The sequence below is a fragment of the Odontesthes bonariensis genome, chromosome 2, assembly GCF_027942865.1.
Source record: "Odontesthes bonariensis isolate fOdoBon6 chromosome 2, fOdoBon6.hap1, whole genome shotgun sequence".
Lineage (NCBI taxonomy): Eukaryota > Metazoa > Chordata > Actinopteri > Atheriniformes > Atherinopsidae > Odontesthes > Odontesthes bonariensis.
The window spans coordinates 44,549,375-44,572,069 of NC_134507.1; the positions used below are offsets into that span (position 1 = coordinate 44,549,375).

General features: G+C 44.5%; 1 protein-coding gene across 2 annotated transcripts in view; it reads right to left on the reverse strand.

Annotated features, from left to right (window-relative positions):
- Positions 1-320: 320 nt before the first annotated feature.
- Positions 321-22,695, reverse strand: part of LOC142398230 (cadherin-1) — a 130,214-nt gene continuing 107,839 nt past the window's right edge. Inside the window, exons 15-23 of one of the 2 annotated variants that reach the window (XM_075482192.1) lie at positions 19,859-19,957; positions 19,166-19,321; positions 17,632-17,776; positions 14,809-14,981; positions 14,349-14,477; positions 11,805-11,945; positions 5,824-6,003; positions 5,362-5,606; positions 321-2,649 (exon numbers count right to left, since the gene is read on the reverse strand). In XM_075482192.1, coding sequence (XP_075338307.1) covers positions 2,646-2,649; positions 5,362-5,606; positions 5,824-6,003; positions 11,805-11,945; positions 14,349-14,477; positions 14,809-14,981; positions 17,632-17,776; positions 19,166-19,321; positions 19,859-19,957 — 1,272 coding nt within the window. In that variant the 3' untranslated portion in view covers positions 321-2,645. The remainder of the gene's footprint in view (positions 2,650-5,361; positions 5,607-5,823; positions 6,004-11,804; positions 11,946-14,348; positions 14,478-14,808; positions 14,982-17,631; positions 17,777-19,165; positions 19,322-19,858; positions 19,958-22,695) is intronic. The other variant, XM_075482200.1, reaches the window with a different exon arrangement.

Sequence of the window (22,695 nt, forward strand, 5' to 3'; positions counted from 1 at the left end):
TCTTAACCTCGGCTAATCTTTGTTGTGTGTGTTTAACAGCCAGTCTATTGTCATGTGTCTGTGGATCTAGGTGTGGCTCCTCTTTAGAATTACAGGCTCTGACATTAGTAAACACAGGGAACAAATCCACTTTATGAGCAGGAGCGGGACAGAAGGGCAGACTGAAACGCTGGCGTTTATCAGCCTCTGTTGCAATGCAAATGCAGATTAACTCACGCAATCACAAACGGAAGCAGAAAGAAGCCTAGTGTCCCCCAGACTGCAACAGACTGACAGCCAGACACCAGTGTAACCAAAAAGCTGTGGCTTACTGCTCATCATCAGATATGGAGAAATAAGTGTGAAAGTGACTTCACACATGCAATCATTTCCACGCGACTATAGATCTGTTCTGCTGCAGAGAGCATCACAATGAATCTTTATTATGTTAAAAAAGATCATTCAGTAAGTGTAATGTGAGTGCACTTTAGTGTGTAAAGCTATTTCTAAACCTTGAATTAGCCACCTCTCCAAAACAAACTGCTCTAATCCACAGCTGTCCTGTTGTGTATACAGAAGAAGGCTGATAGCCTGCAGGCAAACACAGTCGGCACAGGAACAAGTCTCAAGTTGATCTGAGTTCCGAGGACGCCTCGGAGAATATGTCAGCTTGTCTGATCTTGATTGTTGCAAACTGAGCTTTCAGTTCTAACTGGTGGAAGTGATGAAATGTAAACCCAGCCCAAAATGGGTTATTTTTGTAGGATGTTATTTTTTCTGCATCCATCTGGTGACCCCCAGAAGTCATTTATTACTGTTTCTGCCTCTTCCTACCCCCAAAGTGCTTCCCCTTTTCATGTTTCACTTCTTTGACCAGAGTGTTAGCGTAGCTCAGTGGTTAGAGTCGGTCGTCCAATAACCGGAATATTGGCAGTTCAATTCCCACTCTCGCCACTCAAAGATTGATAGCTGGGATGTAAGTCCACCTCCTTGTCTCAGTGCCCTTGAGTATACCCCTGTGCTCCCCTGTGTGTGTGACCCTGTGCATGTGTGTGTCAACAGGTGCCAACCTGCCAAAATGTTGTGTGTATGTATGCATGACCAATAAATTGGATCTTAATGCAGTTAGCACGATCCTCCATTTCTTAAATGTTCTCTCACTAAACAGCTGCACAGCCACGGATTTGTCCACTTCCTTCTTCTTTGGTGCATTCTGAACGGTACACTTCTGCTGTCTCTCACTGCAGTAATATAGCAAAATATTTTCAGATTTTCTTTGCTATTGTTACATATAACTTTACTTTACCAACAATAATAAGGCACTCTATCTCAGCATAGGAATGACACATCATACTGGCTGACAGCCGCTTTTTTAAAATTTGAGTCCTGGTACAGGACTGACTCAGGTAGTTGTGACCTTAGATCAGCGTCTAAGTGAAAGTAACAGGCGGCAGCAGAGTGGACTTCAGGGAGTTCCCCACAGGCAGGCTGGGACTTGCAGGGACACACTCTTGAGAATGCAGAATAGCCTGAATCATCCAACTGCCCAGAGTTGGGTAACCATGTGTCACTAACTGGACATTTCACAACAAACCTGTGAGGCAGCTTCACTCCAGTTTGATGTGTTAAACAGTTCTTTGCTGTGTGTAGCAGCATAAAGAGTTTGTCTCCCTCTACTGGGCAGCTGTGAATATAGCTGCCTCTGTAAAGTCATCCGATGTGGCAGGTTTTCTTCATAGTGTGTACAGTTTGTTAGCGTAAATATCAAATGACTTTGTCTCTTTTCTGAAGTGTGTATGATCATGGAATGTTGATGAGGCTGTCTGATTTGCTTTCATCCACATGCATTTAATTGTCATAAATGAAAATGATACACAAAATCTCAGGTGAAGTGGTGTCCAAAAACATATAGCATAAAAACAAATAAAGGAAGTGCAAAGACAGCAGAGCAGACACATCAATGCAGGCATGGTTTGTTCGCTGTATATTCTGCATATCAGTGAAAACCTTTGTTTTCTATTCTCCTCAGTTGGTTCCAATCCTTTCAAAACCAGAGCACATGAGACCGGGAGCAGGGGTCCCTGAAAGACCACTAAACGACTGGAGCTGATCATAATGATTCCATTTTTCAAAAGGTCAGGACATAAACAGCCATGATGAGAAATCAAAGTGAATGATCAAACTGGCTCAGACTTTTAGGGACAGATGAAAAATTCTAGTCATTTTTAGACTTGTATGGCATACTAAGTGAAAAACTGAAACTCAACTGTGTTGCACAGCCTGGAATGAAGGTTTGAAGTGAAGGTTTTACAGGATGGACCAAAGCTCTAACAGAAACAGGATGACTCCAGACTCAGACATTAATCAGTGAACTCACTCTCCACAGTACTGTGCTCTTACATCATCAGACTACTACAAACCCACACAGAAAGCCAAACAAAAAGATAAAGCAAACCCGCATGCAGTTAAAGATGAAGTTAACAATTACAGTTGCCTTTCCATTGTAATGCAGGAAATGACAGCATGTTGGACCCCACACATCACAGAACAGCAAACCTCCATCTGCTGGAGAAGCATCCAACACATCACAGTTCAGACACACGCCCCTTTATGGTGGAGGCTTAATAAGCTGAATAATCCGTGTTCCGGTTCCTGTGGCCGGAACTTCATCTGGTGAGACAAAAAACAAACATTAACATCAACAGATCAACAACTCACTGAAGGAAGCAGCTACCCGTACAAATGTCTTCATACCATTATCAGAAGCACCAACGAGTGCTGCTTATCTGTTGTCCCCCACAAAGCCAGACTCTCTGTCCATGAGGCTTTTCACTGTGATCAATTCAATTCAATTCATTTTTATTTATATAGCGCCAAATACAACAAATGTCATCTCAAGACACTTAGATAATAAAGTCCCATTGGAATTCAATTAATTGTAATCATCATTTTTCATAAAATAATCCAATTCCATCATATAGAGCCAATTCAAAAACAATTTCCTAGCTAAGAAAACCAACAGATTGCACTGAAACTTTTTTTTTTTTTTTTTTCAGGCCCGTCTCCTTGGCAACGTTCAGCCAGCCTGCAGGGTCACTTATTACGTTGTACCTGGACATTGACAAGAAAGATGTGAGTGCTGTGGAGGCAGCAACCGTGTGTCACAACCACAGGCACAGTTATTACAGTGTAATTACAGTGTAGTTACAGTGTTATTACAGTGTAATTACAGTGTCACCATGATCCCTGTTTGCAGGGGAATCCACTGCATCAGTGCAAAGCAGCTGCTCACTGGAGAACACTGAGCTGAGGCTACACATCAGACCACAGCCGCTGAATCCACCATGTTGTAAAAACTTTACGTGCAAGTTAAGTTTCTGTCTAAAGTCCAAAGATATTCTTTTTTATTTGATACTGTCCCTTTGCAACAACTGCATGCAAATGTGTCCATCACCTCAAGTTCTTACGGAGCCACTAAAGGGACATGGAGGGATTTTTTTTTGCGAGATGTCGTAAAAAGTATTGCGGGATCTCGAAAAAGTTTTTTTCCCACGTCAGTGAACCAGAAGTAAAACAGACACAGCGATGGAGGAGCCTACCCATCATCCGTGGGAGAAGTTTATTGATTTCTATTTTAGTATTGGCCTAACATATAAATACATCAAATCCGTTCTTGCATGTAGACATGGCTTTGACATAAGTCTACGGATGATGGGTAGGCTCCTACATCGCTGTGTACTTTTGCGAGCTCTCGCAATACTTTTTGCGAGATCCCGCAATACTTTAGCGAGCTCTCGCAATACTTTTTGCGAGATCCCGCAATACTTTTGCGAGCTCTCGCAATACTTTTGCGAGATCCCGCAATACTTTTGCAAGCTCTCGCAATACTTTTGCGAGCTCTCGCAATACTTTTTGCGAGATCCCGCAATACTTTTGCAAGCTCTCGCAATACTTTAGCGAGCTCTCGCAATACTTTTAGCGAGATCTCGCAATACTTTTGCGAGATCCCGCAATACTTTTGCAAGCTCTCGCAATACTTTAGCGAGCTCTCGCAATACTTTTAGCGAGATCTCGCAATACTTTTGCGAGATCCCGCAATACTTTTGCAAGCTCTCGCAATACTTTAGCGAGCTCTCGCAATACTTTTAGCGAGATCTCGCAATACTTTTGCGAGCTCTCGCAATACTTTTTGCGAGATCCCGCAATACTTTTGCGAGCTCTCGCAATACTTTTTGCGAGATCCCGCAATACTTTAGCGAGCTCTCGCAATACTTTAGCGAGCTCTCGCAATACTTTTAGCGAGATCTCGCAATACTTTTGCGAGCTCTCGCAATACTTTTAGCGAGATCTCGCAATACTTTTGCGAGCTCTCGCAATACTTTTGCGAGATCCCGCAATACTTTTGCGAGCTCTCGCAATACTTTTTGCGAGATCCCGCAATACTTTAGCGAGCTCTCGCAATACTTTTTGCGAGATCCCGCAATACTTTTGCGAGCTCTCGCAATACTTTTAGCGAGATCTCGCAATACTTTTGCGAGCTCTCGCAATACTTTTGCGAGATCCCGCAATACTTTTGCGAGATCTCGCAATACTTTTGCGAGATCCCGCAATACTTTTAGCGAGCTCTCGCAATACTTTTAGCGAGATCTCGCAATACTTTTGCGAGCTCTCGCAATACTTTTGCGAGATCCCGCAATACTTTTGCGAGCTCTCGCAATACTTTTTGCGAGATCCCGCAATACTTTAGCGAGCTCTCGCAATACTTTTTGCGAGATCCCGCAATACTTTTGCGAGCTCTCACAATACTTTTAGCGAGATCTCGCAATACTTTTGCGAGATCCCGCAATACTTTTGCGAGATCTCGCAATACTTTTGCGAGATCTTGCAAAAAAAAAAATCCCTCCATATCCCTTTAGTGGCTCCGTAAGTTCTCACCAGCTTCTTTGTGTTTTTGGCAAAGTGGATCGTGCAGTAGCTCGGGAGAAATATGAATCCATAATATCTAAAGAAATGCCTGTAACTCCATCAAAAGTAACAAACACACTGGAAGGTAGATGTAACTGTAGTTTTATATCAGCAAACGTTATTCTTTGCCTTAGAATGTTGGAGGAAGCTAAAATCTTCACACAGCTACCTGTGATATCATATCATACTGTCGTTCACATTTCACCAGCTGGTGAAAAGTAGAAAACAAAAAGGGGTCTAAACAGTAAATGTCGCAGTTCAGTCTGAGGACTTTCAGAAATAAAGACAATCTTTTTTAACTTCAGCGGTAATTAAAGAGTTCAGCCACAGTTATTGAAAGATTTTTGAAAATCGCACTCAGTGAGGATCTTGTGTTTAAATTTAAGTGAATATGAAGATTCATCCCTTTGATCTTACATCACTTTCTGCCTGCGTGTGACGTCCGGGTCAGTAGCCGTGTACTGCACCGTGTCACCTTCCACAGCGAGGTCCATACCTTTCCACACCAACTTCTCCTTTGGCTCAAAGACAGGGGGCTCGTTGACGTCCTGCACGGTCACTGTAACTGTGGCGGTGGCCGTGAACGCTGGAGCAGCAAATGGCCCATCGTTCTCCACTGTAACAAGCAGAGTGTGTGTGCTGCTCTTCTCAAAGTCCAGACCCTGGTTTGATAGAGAGAAAACACGCCATACACTTCAGTCTGCAGCACAGCCAGAGCCCAAATTCCACAACTTTGACCTCATTCATTCATACAGATAGTGAGTGTAATTTCAAAAACTTCAATGTGTCACAGAGTTTGGCTCCACATGATAAGTCAGATATTTTTTATCAGTTTCTCTCCGCATTGAGGCTAACTCAAGAACCTGCTTTTCTTCCTACCGTAGCGGTCTTAATTATTCCTTCTTGCTTGTTAGTTCCCGTTTCCACAGTGAAAAGTTTTCCAGGATCTCCATCAACAATCTGGAACTTCCAGGCTGGAGAATGTGGCTCCTCACCATCTGTTACTGACAATTTAACCACTAAGGCATTCACTTGATTTTCAGCAACAGATGCCTTGAACTGAAAAAAAAAGCACAAGATGCATTAAAAAGGTTGTTGGTCCCACTCTACAGATTACAAAGAAAAGCTTTACATGTCTTAATTTAGAGACAAATATTACTTCTCTATCAAGCAATGGGATCCCATACAACATAGTTCACTCACCAAAACGTATTTGATATAAGGACTAAAAGTTACAAGTCCAAGTTACAGTGGAGCACCAACACGAGAGCCATCATCAAAAAGGCCCAGCAAAGACCCTAAGGAACAGTAACCTGTCCCAGAGACTGCTGGTGTCCCTTTACCGATGCTCTATACAGAGCACCCTCATGTACTGCATCTGCGTGTGGTTCTCCAGCTGCACCGCAACAGAAAGGCACTCCAGAGGGTCGACACCACAGCCCAAGGTTCATCGGCTGCCCTCTGGCAGACGGTTGAGTCAGCCTACATGGATGAGGTGGACCACCTGGCTGTGTGGTGTGATGCAAACCACCTGCTGCTCAACACAAGAGAGACAAAAGAAAGAATCGTGGACCTCAGGAGGAAAGGCGACACACACGAGCCCATCCATCTCAAAGGTGTGGTGGTGGTGGAGCGTGTGTCCAACTTCAAATTCCTGGGGACCCACATGTCACAGGATCTCTCCTGGACAACAAACTGTCACCATCATGCTTGGCTGCTGTTGTTGTTTTAGTTTAGAGTCTTGGGCGGACTGAGCAGGTTTTCCTGAGAGCCTGAGTGGCTCCTGCCACTACCCCTGTTCCTCATCAGCACTCATATGCCCCTTTTCCACCGAACATTTTTGTACCAACACAGCTCTACACGGTCCCACTCTACCCTGGTTGGGAGCTTTTCCACCGCGGGTTGAAGGTGGGACCCGTTACAATTTTGAGCCCCGGCAAGTACCTGCTTCAGAGGTGGGTCTAGTAGGTACAAGTCGGTGCTAAAACGTCACATGATCAGTGCTGTCCACTGATTGGTCAGGTGAAATTACGTCATACACGCAACGAAGCTCGGGGAGCTTTATGTATGAAACACCCGCCATGTATGAAAACACAACTGCGAGAGAAACAGAGAATAAACAGAATTGCGAAGATGGAAGACCAGAGAAGGAAAGGCAACCAGTGGACAGTGAGCGAGGTGCAGACCTTTCTGTGTGTGGTGGCTGAGGACCGCATACAGAAGGAACTGGACGGAGCAACACGAAATGAGAAGCTGACCAACTATCACCGGAATTCTCAGCAGTGCTGAGACAAGCTGAAGAGCTATTACCGGCAGGTAAAGGACCACAACAGCCGGAGTGGGTCAAACCGAAAGACATGGAAGTGGTTCGACCAAATGGACGGAATTTACGGTCACTGCCCGGCGAACGGCGTGGATTCGGCGATGTGTTTGTTGGAGGCGATGGAAAATGGTAAGTGTTGTTCTTATCCCCTTGGTGCAACGCTTATATCTTAACAAATGCATGTTTTATATCGTAACAAATACATGTTCAGTCCTTAACTTGTGTAAAAAGTTACACAGGTGTCTCATGTAAGTTGTTCTGAGTGAGCTAGCAAACAACGCTGTTTTGGAAGGCTAGCACAGTGTCTCTCTATGCGGTTACGTGTATGCGTTTCATATGTTCACACGTTTTATTTTTTTTAGTCAAAACTCAGTTTGTTCAACCGATGAGTGTTCGGTTGCTGAGGTCAGCGAAGATCCTCCAATCCCGCAGGCTTCAGAACCGACGCTGGCATCGCAATCTGCAGCTGAGGCAACAGCTGCTATCTGCATTCCACCGGCACCAACACAGACGCCTGTATCTGAGACAACTCCTGCTGTTTACTTTTGTGCTGTCTTTTTTAATAAAGAGCTTGGTTTAACTAAACAATATGGATTGTCAACTGCATTACACATTACACTCCATCTTGTATTTACTTTTGACTAACCACGGCATGACACTTTGTAGTCACCTGAAACCGACGTCACGTTAGTGGTGAACGGGCCGACTCCGCCCACTTCCAGGCCACAGTTTGGGTGGAAAAGAAAATGTTACTGGTGCCGTGTCGTGTGGTGTAGTGTTGGGCTATATCGAACCGAGTAGAGTAGGGCTAGCTTGGCGGTGGAAAAGGGGCAATAGAGACGTCCTCATAGGAGCTGCGGGAGCAACCAGTCTTCGCCAGATCGTCTCACAATCTTTTGTGGTAAATCGACCTTTTCCAAGTCCATCCATCCATCCATCCATTTTCTATACCCCTGAATCCGTTGGTCGGGTCACGGAGGGGCTGGAGCCTATCCCAGTGGTCAATGGGCGAGAGGCGGGGTACATCCTGGACAGGCCCTTTTCCAAGTCATTGTACAAATTATTCTACCAAGTGTCTCTTAGGACTCCTTTCTCATCCGGTTTCCTGGTACCTGCCTCACCTTTCATCCCTGCCAGCCTTTACCATCAACCTGCCTGCTCCTCCGGCCACCGACTTGGATCCCAAACCAACACAGCCAGCGTCCTCCCCTCATTGACAGACTTCGTCCTGCTCCTAAGTAGGGATTATTTACTCCTTTTGGATATTTCTCCCACCATTACGGAGGATCACTCTAACCCTCTCCCTCCTCCTGCAGAATCTCCAAGTTGTCTGGATCCTACCTCCACCATCTACCACAGCTTTACTAATAAATCCTTTTACCCGTTTCTTACACAGTCTGCAGTTGAGTCTGCATTCTTGGCGGCTTGCGCTCAAGCCGTGACACAAACTGCTTCAACCTGGTTAAGCTCACCAGCAGCTCTTCTTCCTGAGGATTCTGAGGAAGAACCACCTCTCCTCAGACATCCTCGAGAACTTCTGCCGCTGCACCATGGAGAGCACCCTTACCAACTGTATTACAGTGTAGTATGGGAACTGCTCTGTCGCAGACAGAAAGGTGCTGCTGAAGGTGGTGAATGCTACTTAGCCTCACTTCCTGCAATTGAAGCTGTGACTCATCCCAAACCTGGAACAAGCAATCCATCCTTTTCCTTTTTGGATATAGGACCATGGCCTCAGACTTGAAGATGATGATTCATCTCCTGGCTGCTTCACACTTGCCTTCAAATAGCTTCATTGTCTTCTGGAGGTCCCCACTCAATTCAACCTTCAGGACCACATCATCTGCACAAAGCAAAGGTGCAATCCTAAATTGGCCAAACTGGCAACCCTCTGGCCATCATCTGCACTCAGAAATTCTGTCCATAGAATGATTAACAGAATCGGAGTCCAACAAGCACCGCAAATGAATACTGCCAGCAATGCAATACAAACTGGCTGTTCAGTACTGAATGGCCCCTATCAAGAGGCCTGATACCCTATACTCTGGGACAGCTGTAGCTCAGGAGGAAGAGCAGTCATCTGCCTGTGGTGGTAAGATTGCCGCCTTTAAAGCTGCAGTCTGCAACTCTTTTTCAAGCATAATGCCTGGAACTGTCCGGGGATTCTGAAAGTAGTACATTAAATACCCCAATACAAAAAAAAATGAGTTCTCTAGGTCCCCTATATGTCCCGCTAGGTCCCTCCAAAGCCAGCAGGTTTGTTTACAAAATTGCAGACCGGACCGGTAAAAGGTAACCAATCAGGTTACGAGCTGGGCTCTGCTGCCTGTCAATCACCGATTGTGCACGCGCGATACAAGGTAGGCTCGTCCCCACGCTTATTTATCTGGACTATTGAACTTCATTACGGGCTAGTCTACTTACTGTGTCTTCCATGATCGCAAATGACAGGTGAGTTGATGAATGAGGAGTCGTGTACGCGCATCTGGCGTGCACCTAGACGTGCACGAGTTCTCATGTGTTTTGATGGGGCGGGACAGGAAGTTGAATAACTTTTTATTTTTCGGTTAAAAAATAAGCATTTCTTGCATTTTGCGACTACGGAGGTCACCGTTTTCAACTTCAAGCGTTCTGATAGATCATGTAAACTCTTAAAATGCCAAAAATTAGGACTTTACGTATGACAACAACAAATCCTGCAGACTGCAGCTTTAATAAGGCTGACCGGGGTTCGAATCCTGACATGAAAAAAAAGGCACTACCTCCAGTAGGCGTCCTTACCCTCCCTGCCTACCTGGGATATGAGTCCAAGTCACTTTGGAGAAAAGCATCTGCCAAATGCATAAACATGAACCATGTTGAAAACGGCATTGCGTCTCCTCATCTGAGCTTTGACTACCTGTTGACTCTTCTCTCCAGCACCCCAGGCAGATACTTGCCTAGGGAGGCTGAGAAGTGTGATTCCCCCTGTATTTGGAAAAACTGGTCCCTCTTTTCAATAATTGAGACAGGTCTGCAGGTCCTGAGTCAAGGCTGAGTTATACTTCTTTTAACTGCCCTTGCGCTTTCTTCTTGCGCGTATGTTAATGGCTCGAGACGTTTATACTTCATTTAGCTTTGCCGCCGCTTGCGTGTGCTGCATGGCGATTCACTGCCAGGACAGTAGGTGGAGTAGCGGGTTTTTTCAATGACAAGCCTACTATGATGAAAGGAAATTCACCGTCAGGACCTCTTCGAGTGATTCATGCTTCTTCTTCTTGTAAATAGCCGGTATTTTGTCAGATTTTCAACACCTTGGGGGTCTAAACGACTACTTTCTCGCCTGAAAATGTTTCAAATGTTGCTAAAGTTATATATTTACAGAGTTTATAGCTTAAGCGAAATCAGCTTTTCAGGCCGGCTGATTTCGGCTCGGGCAGGAGTGAAGTGCACTGTGTGTAAACGCTCTGCATGCTGTCTGATCGATGAGTATGTCGTTTTCAAGTAGTAGGCTTGCGTCTTTTCTTGCGTGAAGTTTAGAAAATTGAGGTGACACACGCAAGCTCGCAATGGGGGGCTTGCAACCGCGCAAGGGCTTGCGTTTCTTCTTGCGTCTTGCTTTGCGTCTTGCGTTACCGACTATAAACCAGGCTTCACTGTCTCAGACTTCCATGCAAAGTTGCACAGGCGCATCAACCAAGATAGCCCTGTTTTGTTGTGTCCTGTTGTCATCATTTAATCCACCAAATAATTCCAGTTACTTCTGGTATGCCACTGACCTCCTGAGGAAATGGGTGCTAATGATGTTTTGGGCAGTTTCAGTCTCCTTCTACAGAATTCAATTCAATTCAATTCAATTCATTTTTATTTATATAGCGCCAAATACAACAAATGTCATCTCAAGGCACTTAGATAGTAAGACCAATTCAAGCCAATTGGAATTCAATTAATTAATAATAATCATAATTCATAAAATAATCCAATTCGTTCATATAGAGCCAATTCAAAAACAATTTCCTAGCTAAGAAAACCAACAGATTGCACTGAAAACTAACCCTAACCCTACAGAAGTGTTCTCGTCTCCAGCTGTGTATATCCAGTTTATAGATAAGCGAAGAAAAAAGGAAAAAATCAAAGTCTGCCAGATGTACTTCTCAGGCAGTGGTTCAGTTCCCTCTTGTGGAAGAAAATGTATTACACTTGGGTATTACAAAAAAAACCAAAACACTTCAAATAATTAGCCTCACTTTTTTGGGGCTCCAAAAGAGAGGAGGAAAAGTTAATATGGTCAAAATAGATGCCCAGAATTTCTTTTTCATTCTAATCAGGGCTTCTGTAGGGATTTGGTATCCAGTGACAGTCATTTCTATTGCTTGTGTGGATGTTTACAAGGACAAAGCTCTGAAGTTTCTTCTGGAAGCACAGGGGGAAAAGGAAGTGTGATGACCATGGCAAGTTTTCTGGGATGTTGATAAATACAAAAATAAAACTGTTCATCTTCTGAGCAGAGGAAACATTATTCAAAATGCACTTCAGAAACAAATTTACTTCATCTTACTTGAGAGATTTTTAGAGGATAAGCTTTTCTTTCGTTCTCAGAAACAGAGATTTCAGGAATAACCCAGCCTCTCTTCCTCCTCCTCAGACCTTCAGCAGACTTGGGGAAGTGTATGATGGACACAGCTTCATCAGTTGCACTCTGAGAAAAACAAACATTTTATTATCAAGAACTTGAACAGTGAAACACTTCTAAAAATAGTCAGTGAAACACTGTAATGTAGTATGCATTAGCATTAGCTGAAAATGCTTCATGTTTTAATGGCCCACAGACTTTGCTGGAGTTTCTCCACACATACAGCTAACAGCCTGATCTGTTGATGACACTAACTCTACTACTACTAATAATAATAATACATTTTATTTGGAGGCGCCTTTCAGGTCACCCAAGGTCACCTTACATTAGAAATAAGAGCATAAAAAATAATAAAAACATAAAAACATGAGACAACATAAAACAGAGAAGTGCACAGCGTCCACTTATAGGGAGTATGCCAGTTTGAATAGGTGAGTTTTAAGTTGAGATTTGAATGATGTGATGGATTCTGACTGAATGAGTGGGGGGAGGGAGTCCCAGAGCCTGGGTGCTGAGCAGCTGAAGGCTCGGTCAGCCATGGTGCTGAGGCGTGACGTGGGGATGGTTAGGAGTCCAGCAGAGGTTGAGCGGAGGGTGCGGGAGGGAGTGTGTTGGTGAAGGAGGTCGCTGAGGTAGGTGGGGCCTAGGTTGTGGAGAGCTTTATAGGTGAGGAGAAGATTTTTGTAGTGGATGCGGTATTGTACTGGGAGCCAGTGAAGTTGGATGAGAACAGGGGTGATGTGGTCCGAAGATTTGGTACTGGTGATGATCCGGGCGGCTGAATTCTGAATAATTTGCAGTCTGTTAATGAGTTTGGTGGGGAGTCCAGTGAGCAGGGCATTACAATAGTCGATGCGGGATGTGACAAATGAGTGAACCAGGATTTCAGTGCTGGATTGGGTCAGTGATGGGCAGAGTCTGGAGATGTTGCGGTGATATTTTGAATGTGGGGTGCAAATGAAAGGGTGCTGTCTAGAATAACACAGAGGCTCTTTACTTGGGGTGAAAAGGGTACAGGAAATCCGTCAATGATGATGGGTGGAACTGGGTTGTGATGTGATTTGGTGAGGATGGATTTGGAGCCGATGAGCAGGGCCTCGGTTTTTATTGCTGTTTAGTTTTAGGAAGTTCCTGCTCATCCAGCTCCGGATGTCTTCAAGGCAGATGATGAGGGAGGGGGGAGGGAGGGATGGCGGCGGTGGGTTTGGAGGAGATGTAGACCTGTGTGTCGTCAGCGTAGCAGTGAAAATGGACTCCATGGTGACGGAGGAGTGTGCCCAGGGGGATAAGGTAGATGATGAACAGAAGTGGACCCAAGACTGACCCCTGGGGGACACCCAGTGAAACACCGGAACACCCAGACTTGTGGTTCCTTAGTTGCACAAATTGTTGGCGGTCAGTGAGGTATGATGTGAACCAGGAGAGTGCAGCACCAGTGATCCCAATGCCAGCCAGGCGGTCCAGGAGCAGAGAGTGAGAGATGGTGCCGAACGCTGCACTGAGGTCGAGGAGGATGAGAATGGTGAGTAGTCCGGAGTCAGCTGCACGGAGGAGGTTGTCGGTAATTTTGACCAGGGCTGTTTCAGTGCTGTGTTTTGGATGGAAGCCTGATTGGAAGGGTTCGTGGAGGTAGTTTGTGTCAAGGTGGGACTGTGGTTGTACTAGGAAATGACCTCATAACATCATTAAAGTAGATTTGACCCCTGCTAAAGTTTCTCTTGTGCTGAATCTAATGAGTGAACCTCCAACTATAGGCAGCTGACCACAGTGCACACGCTGCAGCGATCCAGGTGTTACGTGAGTGAATATTAGAGCTACTCTGAAATGATTAGAGCTCAACTATTAGCAGAGGATCCATCAGGTTCTCTCAGTGCCTGATGGATGAGCAAGTGCTAGCTGACAGTTCAGTCATGGAAACCTGATCAATTTATAGATGAAAAACAGCCTTCATGTTGTTCACTCCAGCTTCAACAAAGATGTTTTTAGATCTTTTTTCTATGTCTGCTGCCATGTTAACATTGATTATGTGTGGCCATTGAATACATAGCAGCATGGTGATTCCATGCATTTCAATTATTATGCAGCCTGCAGGGGGTCAAAAGTACAGTATAGCAGCTTTCTTTTCTTCCAGTAATTTACACCTATATTCTAACGGATCATTTTAGGTCATGGAGTGACCTATTTCATCTCATTCTGCTCCTTTCTGCCTCTTTCGAGATCTTTGGTACCAACCCTTGGAGCATGTTATCACAGTTTGGAGAGGATACAGTAAATAATTGAGAACTTGTCACATATTGTCTCCTTAAACCCTTTTTTAAAAGTCTCCATAAACTCCCACAGTGGTGGAATTTTGGGGGCACTTTTTAACATAATGACGCTGCTCATCAACAGGCTAGGCAATGTGGTCATCTACTGTGATGACTGAGCAGATAAGGAGCAAAGTTACAGTCTCAGGAGTGTTTTACTTACAGATGGCTGAGTAAAGACTGGAGCGTTGTCATTGCTGTCTGTCACCTTGAGAATTACTTTTGTATTTCCAGACAACCCTCTTCCCTGCATGTCGGCTGCTTGGACCACCAGTGTGTACTGAGGGATAATCTGTAGGAAGAAAGACGGAGCTTAATGCACCAAGAAAAAAACATTAACCCTACCATCAGTTTACAGACTCAGCTAAAGGAGTCTCTTCAGATACATCGGACCTTGAAGTGGTTAAGACAACATTTGAGGAAATGTTTTTTCTCAGGATCTGAGATCTCTGGTGTGCTCCCTAGTGGAATCTCCTGGTAACAACATAGTACACATGCAAGCATATTAATTATTACAGCCATGACGGAGCCAGTTAGGGGCTGCGCAGTGGTCAGCACATTGATGATTTTAACAAGTAGGTTTAAACACTCAGAAAGGGGAAATATATCTTTTAAAGGCTCACCTCTCTGTCCAGCCCCAAAGCATTGACTCTGATCATTCCAGTGACTTCGTTGATGACAAACAGTTTGGAACTGGTTCCTGTTGGCTCCTGGCTCAAAATACTGTAGCGAATATCAGAGTTGTCATTATTTGGCTCATCAAGATCTGTGGCCACAACCTGAATCACTTCGTAACCTGAAAAGAGGAAAGATATGAGTGGAAATGAAATAAAGAGGCTTGTCAAACGGCTCAGGAAAGGGACGATTCACCAATAAAGCTGGGCTGAATACAGCAAAAACGATGCTAGTTTTCTTGCCCAGCCAATGATGTACTTTGTGATTGCGGAGGTCTGTTGATTGATTCTGGATTTTTGTTTTCTTCTTTCATTATATTGAGAATTATACTCTATGCTGACATTTAACAAGGAACCAACCATTGACTAATAACTATAACTTAATGTGTAGACTGAAAACAGAGGATGATGAAAACTGCCAGCTCTGTTTTGATTTGCTTATGTTCCTAGATGCTTAAGTACTGTGGCACTGTATGGGAAAGGCATACTCCAGCTCCCAGTATCTAGTCTAGTAGAGGAGTTTAAATGTACTAAAGTTAGGACAGAGCTCCCGTTAGCTGGGAGTAAAGATGTGGTAGTTAGTAAGGTGGTTCCAAACCCAACCAAGGGGAGGAAGTGGAATCCAAGAATGGCAGCTCAGGAGGCAGAAGCAACTCTTAGACATGCAGAGATTGTGGGTAATGTGCAAATAGGCCAGGGAGGCTTGGGGCTTGGCCTAGGCAAACCGGTGTGGAGTAGAGCAGATCCCAAGGAGAAGAGAAAGCTAGTTGTTGAGCAGGTTCGTAGACAGGAGGAAATGTTAAGGTGTGCAAAGGCAGTGGCTCAGGCTAAGCAGGGACGGTGGTTGAATTGGGAAGGTGTAGAGAAGAAAAAGTTTAGTTGGAAAGAACTGTGGAGTATGGAGGAAGGGTGTATTCGATTTTTGATAGGGGCAACATATGATATATTGCCAACTCCCCAGAACCTAAAACTCTGGGTAAATGGGGACCCGTTATATTCGTTATGTTCAGGTACTGCAACTCTAAGGCATATTTTGTCAGGTTGTAAGGCTAGTCTGTCACAAGGCCGGTATACATGGCGACATGACCAAGTATTAAGAAGCTTAGCTGCAGGTATTGAAGATAAACGAAGGCAGGTAAACTTAGGAGGGTCTAAGGTGAAGAGTTGCAATTCAGTTTGTTCAAGAGGGGGAGAAAGTTAATAAGACAATAAGGAGGCACGGCAGCTTGGAGGATGCTTGTGATTGGGAGATGCAGGTAGATTTAGGAAATAAGCTAGTTGTTCCCCAGGAAATAGCCTCTACAAATCTAAGGCCTGGTATAGTCTTGTGGTCTAGGAGTAGAATGAGATTCTATTTCATAGAGCTGACTGTTCCTTGGAGGAATTAGTAGCAGAAGCATATGAAAGGAAAAAGCTTAGGTATGTGGAGTTGGGGGCAGAAGCAGAGCAGCGAGGATGGAAAGTTAGAATCTGTCCAGTGGAAGTAGGATGTAGAGGATTTGTTGCAAAGTCTGTTGTCTCATTGTTGAGGGAGCTGGGTGTAAGTGGACAGAGTGTGAGGAAAATAGTGAAGGAAGTGTCAGATGAGGCAGTAAAGTCCAGTCAGTAGATTTGGATTAAAAGAAGCAGTAGCAGCTGGGGGCCCAGCAGGGGCAGCACTTAGGGTAAACAGACTTTTGGAAAAAGCAAAGAAGAAGTTCAAGATATTTAAGTGGAGGGTGTGGCCCATGTGAGCCTTTTGAAACCAGGCGGCCATTTTAGGTGAGTTGGCTTTGAATGAGTTGTATGGCTTTGTTTCTGCTGGCATTTTTAGTGATTATAGGACTGTTTAGATGAGTTTGTCTGCTGAATCTGCTAGTGTGTCTTGTCCTGCCTCCACCTCTGGCACCCTCTATATTTTCATTACCCCCTACCCGAACCAGGGTTTGCATCCCCACCCCGCTGTGACTGGTGTGCAGTTGGTGAGAGGCTGAGGTAGCTTGTGGCTGTGGGAAAAAAAGATGGTTGTTGTGGTGTGAGGAGCAGTGTTGGCTGGAATTAGGGGGGTGACTCTGAGACGCCAGTGGTCATTGTCTAGCCTCCTGGAGGTGTCGTGGGCCCAACTAGACGAAACACTGATGAAAGGAGATTCCCACCTGATGACCCCAATGACATGTTGGTCAGCATTGCTCACTGATCTATATAGGGAGTATAGGCAATTATTCACAGAGTCTGGTCCATTTTTTTCCTTTAGCACAAGTTTCTTGTGTTTACCTTGAATGTACCCTGATGAGTCAGGGTTAGGGTAGGGTGCTCTGGAACCACAACATGAGCCAAGTTGATCATCCTTGTCGGCCACTTGCGTTTTTAGAACATTTGTGTGATTTTACTCAAAGCAAGAAGCTCAGAAGGGTGTACAAGGAGGCAAGTTCAACACAGCCAGGTTTTCTATCATCAGGACTTGAACCAGTGAATCGATGGAGCTCGTCTCAGACGACGTAATCCTAAACTCTGAGCGTAAAGTGCTCCGGAGCAGGTGATGACTTCAGCCTAAGCTACCATGGTAATCTCGCCAGGGTAGTTTCTTTCATTTGCCACTTAAACACAATGAAACTTGTTTTGAAAGATGCTATATGGATTTACTACTTCAGTGTAAAGTGCTTCCAGTGAAGACTAGAAAATGGCTATATCGGTGCAGTCTACTTACTGCTTTTGTTTCTTTAACTTGTAAAAATAAAACCCATCAACTGGTGTATTTTTCAGGCTTACATGAAATAAATCCACTTTCATTACCTATTTTTGAGGCCTCAGCAACTTCTCCAACGTAGGTGGATTTTTCAAAAATTGGATTGTTGTCATTCTGGTCAATTACGATGACACTAAAATCCATAGGCTCTAAGGACGGTCCCGCACCTTCTGCAACAGCATGTGCTTTCAACTGCGAACAGAAACAAACACATGCATCATATCATACATGCGAGACTAATCCACACACATGCTTTCATCTCGCATCACAGGAGCAGGCGCACTGGTCACATGATGCATATTCAGACAGTGGCTGCAAGATCAAGACAACACATGAACATGAGCAGTTCAAACAACTCTTGGTAGGAAACCTGTCAATGTAAACAATGCAGGGCTGTGAAAGATGAGAAAAATACCGTCTTCCCAAACGTTTAACAGGTATGTTAGACTTTATGGATACACACAAGGGTTGGGAGAGGCAAATACATGAAGTTAAAGCATGTTAACACCTAATCACCTCCAATCATTTCTGTAAAGTGGTCGTATCAACAAGTAAACACGCTGTACTGAGACTGTGGGCTGGCATTTTATTTCATTTTGATGAAGTTGGCTTTGCACAACTGAGCGTTATATTGGGAATGTAAAGTATGCTGTTATCAACAAGCAGTTTTGTAAGTATTTATAAGTGATACAATGAACTTAAAAAGAGCAGCACGACGACACAAATGTGCCATCTGTATTCTATGATGTTGTGAACAGCACTACTCAGGCAGAAGATCCATAAATCATCTCTTCAAGATGATTGGAAAGTTCTCCTTTGGCCGATTACTTTTCAGCTGTGAATACTGGATATATTTCAGTACAATGTTAGAGGTGGTCTGGCTCAATCCCTGGTTTCCTGCACAGGCTTTAAAAAGTGCTGTATGATGTTTATGTGGCTGATGAATGCGGCGTGTAGTGTAAAGCGCTTTGAGAGGTCAACAAGACTAGAAAAGTGAGATAGAAATGTACTTACAGCAGGTATTTGTGATTAAGATTTGGTTTTACAAAGAAGCTGAAAAATTAGACAACTGAACATTATGAACATGTGTTGTGTCTCGTGTGTCCTGAACATGTGTCCCAAGAAACATTAAGGGGGCAGCTCAGTATGATTGACCTTTTTTTCTTAGTTTTCATCAACTTGTCCGTTCAGCTTTGTGCTGTCTGAGATGTATTCATTTGTCAACTGCTTCTGTACATGAAGACATAACAATATACTGTCCAACTCAAGTCTGGACGCCTCAAAATGAATGGGTAGGTGCGTGCTCAAACCTTTGACCAGCAGCGTGCATTCTTATTTCATACTTTGTATAATATGGTGCGATCCAACAGGAGAACACCAGCACACTGTTAAATCAATGCCTAAAGTCTGTGGAAAACCTGAAGCTTATGACCTAACTCAATGAAGGATTTAGTGAAGGTGTGTTTCACTGGATTTCTTGATTGTATGAGCTAAGAAAGCAGTAATTTGGTTTTCCCTTTCATCCCAGGGGAGTTCAAACTGAGACAAAGGGTGTATAAAGCTACCAGAGAGGATGCTTACCATGTACTTTGCCTGCTTCTCCCTGTCGAGTGGTTGTGTGATATACAGAATACCACTGGTCCTGTCCATGGTGAAAAGGCCGACAGGTTCCTCATCAGCTCCTGGACCAGTGATGCTGTAATAGATCTTCCTCATTTGGTCCTCGTCAGAGCGGATCTGGACAAAGCACATCCGGCTTTAGTTAATACCACTAACTCACAAGTATAGTCATAATATTGTTTAGCATGTACATTACAGAGCTGATGGTAGAGAACAGTCAATGGGATCCTGCTGGTCCATGGAATAGGAAAGGCTTTAATCAGTTGTTTTTTTGCAGCAGGAGTACCCACATTTTAAAAAAAAGGTTTAAAACACCCACTTTATGATGTAACAACGACATGAGGCAACAAAACTAAGTTATCTGGTTACAATATTCTAAATACTGTTCAGAGACTGATTCTGTCAGTTCTCTGTACTCTGGACAGCAACGAAATGTGATCATTAGAAATCATCTTTACTGTCCTAGAACAAAGCAATGGACCTTTATCTCAAATTGTCGGGTTTAGAAAACGGGTCAAATTGTGGTTTTAAGGTCATTCTGAAGGGGTTAGGATCATTTAAACATACTAGAAATAGAGCCTTGCAAATAATCAGCACAGTGCAGAGGAAACAATATTCAAAATGCACTTCAGTAACAAATTTACTTCATCTTACTTGAGAGATTTTTAGAGGACAATCTCGTCTTTCGTTCTCAGAAACAGAGATTTCAGGAATAACCCAGTGTATGATGGACACAGCTTCATCAGTTGCACTCTGAGAAAAACAAACATTTTATCATCAAGAACTTGTGATACAGTGAAACACTTCTAAAAATAGACAATAAAACACTCAGTGGGGTTACATGGCACAGAAAGGATCAGATAATTGGCTAAATTACAATAATTGAGTTATTAAGTGCATGTAGACACCTGAATCTGACCTGAAATTGGATCGGGTCGGAATACTCACGATCAGATTAAGACCCCGAGATAACTCGGAGATTTCTTTCCCGTGGTCGTGAACCGAAAGTCGGAAGAGACGATATTACTGTTGTAGTCGCTGTCGGAAAGAAACGAACACCGCGATGGAGAATACGCCATTGTGCATCGTGTTTGTGCAATAAGCAGCTCATCAGAAACAAAATGTAGAGGGACGTAGCTTCATCTTGCTCTTCATTTGCTGGTATGACACGCTTTGTGCCTCTGATTCGATTCATTCACTGCCATATATCCAAGGATAATTACCCTTGCTCAACTCATTCTTATTGTAATTTATCCAATTATCCAATCCTTTCAGTGCCATGTTACCCCACTGACTGTAATGTAGTATGCATTAGTATTAGCTGAAAATGCTTCATGTTTTAATGGCCCACAGACTTTGCTGAGTTTCTCCACACATACAGCTAACAGCCTGATCTGTTGATGACACTAACTGTACTAGGAAATGACCTCATAACATCATTAGAGTAGATTTGACCCCTGCTAAAGTTTCTCTTGTGCTGAATCTAATGAGTGAACCTCCAACTATAGGCAGCTGACCACAGTGCACACGCTGCAGCGATCCAGGTGTTATGTGAGTGAATATTAGAGCTACTCTGAAATGATCAAAGCTCAACTTTTTTTTTTTTGTTGGGCTTTTTATGCCTTTAATGATAGCACAGTTGGAGAGAGACAGGAAGCAGGGCGCAAAGAGATGGGGAAGACACGCAGCAAAGGGCCGCCCGGTGCGGGACTCGAACCGGGGCCAGCCGCAGCGAGGACCACAGCCTCCGCACACGGGGCGGCCGCTCAGCCCACTACGCCACCGACCACCCCAGAGCTCAACTATTAGCAGAGGATCCATCAGGTTCTCTCAGTGCCTGATGGATGAGCAAGTGTTAGCTGACAGTTCAGTCATGGAAACGAAAGTTACGGATGTAACTACGGTTCTATGAATTCTGGATGACCGCCAGAGGGCGGTGCTTTCAGCACTGGATATCTCCATCTCACATATGTGCAGTTTCGAGTTATCATACCAACAAAGTCACCTGTGACCATGTGATGACGTAGGTTGCATGCCCCAGTATAAGATCCCCACATCATCATGCAATCTGTTCCTACAGAATCTTCTCGCCCAGATTCCGAGTGACAGGCAGCTCTGGTGGTCATCCAGAATTTGTAGAACCGTAGTTACATCCGTAACTTTCGTTCTATTTCATTCTTCCTGACCACCAGAGGGCGGTGCTTTCAGCACTTGATGACTAATGCCAACAAGGTCATGAGGAATGCTTACCGCATTAAGGCATGGAAGCTGTTGATAGAATAGCCTTTGCCACAGCAGGTAGAGCAGCCACATTGACGTGATAATAGCAATCAAAGGTACATGAGGATTCCCAGGTCGCTGCAGCACATATGTCCTGCAAAGAGACCCCTTTCAAGGCTGCCCACGATGTGGACACACTCCGAGTAGAGTGGCACCACACGTTACTAGGCGCAGGTCGGCTCTGCGACATATAAGCATGTAAAATCGCATTGACAATCTACATGGAAAGTCTCTGTTTTGACAGAGGTTGACCTCTCCTACAACCCCCATAGCAAACAAACAGTTTGTCAGATTTACGAAAAATGGCTGTAGCCCCCACATACTCCCCCACATACGCTGTTACGAGCTTGTTGGACTGAATGCTGCCAACTCAATTGCTTTATTTACATGTGAGGGAGGCACCCTCTTTGGCAGGAAGGAGGGATTGGGCAGGAGAGTAACCCACAACCAATCCGGATACCAACGCATACACATCTCTCACTGACAGGGCGTGGAGTCCATCCACTCGCTTTGCTGATGTGATTGCCAGCAGAAATGCAGTCTTTACAGACAGCCACCTGAGTGCTGCCTCTCCTATGAGTTTGAATGGGGGCCGACACACTGACCTCAAAACCAACGTCAAGTCCCATGATGGTACCATAGTTTCCTTGATGGCTCACGCCTCTGTGCGCCCCTCAAGAAACGACTAACCAGATAGTGTGATCCCACTGTCTGGTTGTTCACTCTGGCATGTCCTGCCGAAATGGCCGCCGCATATACCTTTAAGGTTGATGCACTTCTGCCTACGTCCAATAATGACTGCAGGAAACGCAGAGTGATGGCCACTGAGCAGTTTTCCGGCATCACTGAGAGAAAAGCTTCCACCGATTAGCATAGATTGACCTAGTGCAGGGAGTCCTGGAACTTAACACCGTGTGGATCACTGACTGGTCACAGGATGCCAGGAGTGGGTCCTGGCTCCCGGCTCCCAATGGCCAGACCAAAAGCTCCGGATTCGGATGCCAAATGCGTCACCCCAACTGAGATAGGAGGTCCGGTCTCCTTGGGAGGCGCCATGGTTCCCCAGGGAGTAGTGTCAGCAGCACTGGAAACCATGGCCACCATGGCCGCCCTGGCCAGTTGAAGGCCACCAGTAGCAGTCTGTGGCCCTTCTGTCGCACTCTTTCCAGCGTCACACGGACTAGTGGAATTAGAGGAAGGGCATATAGAAG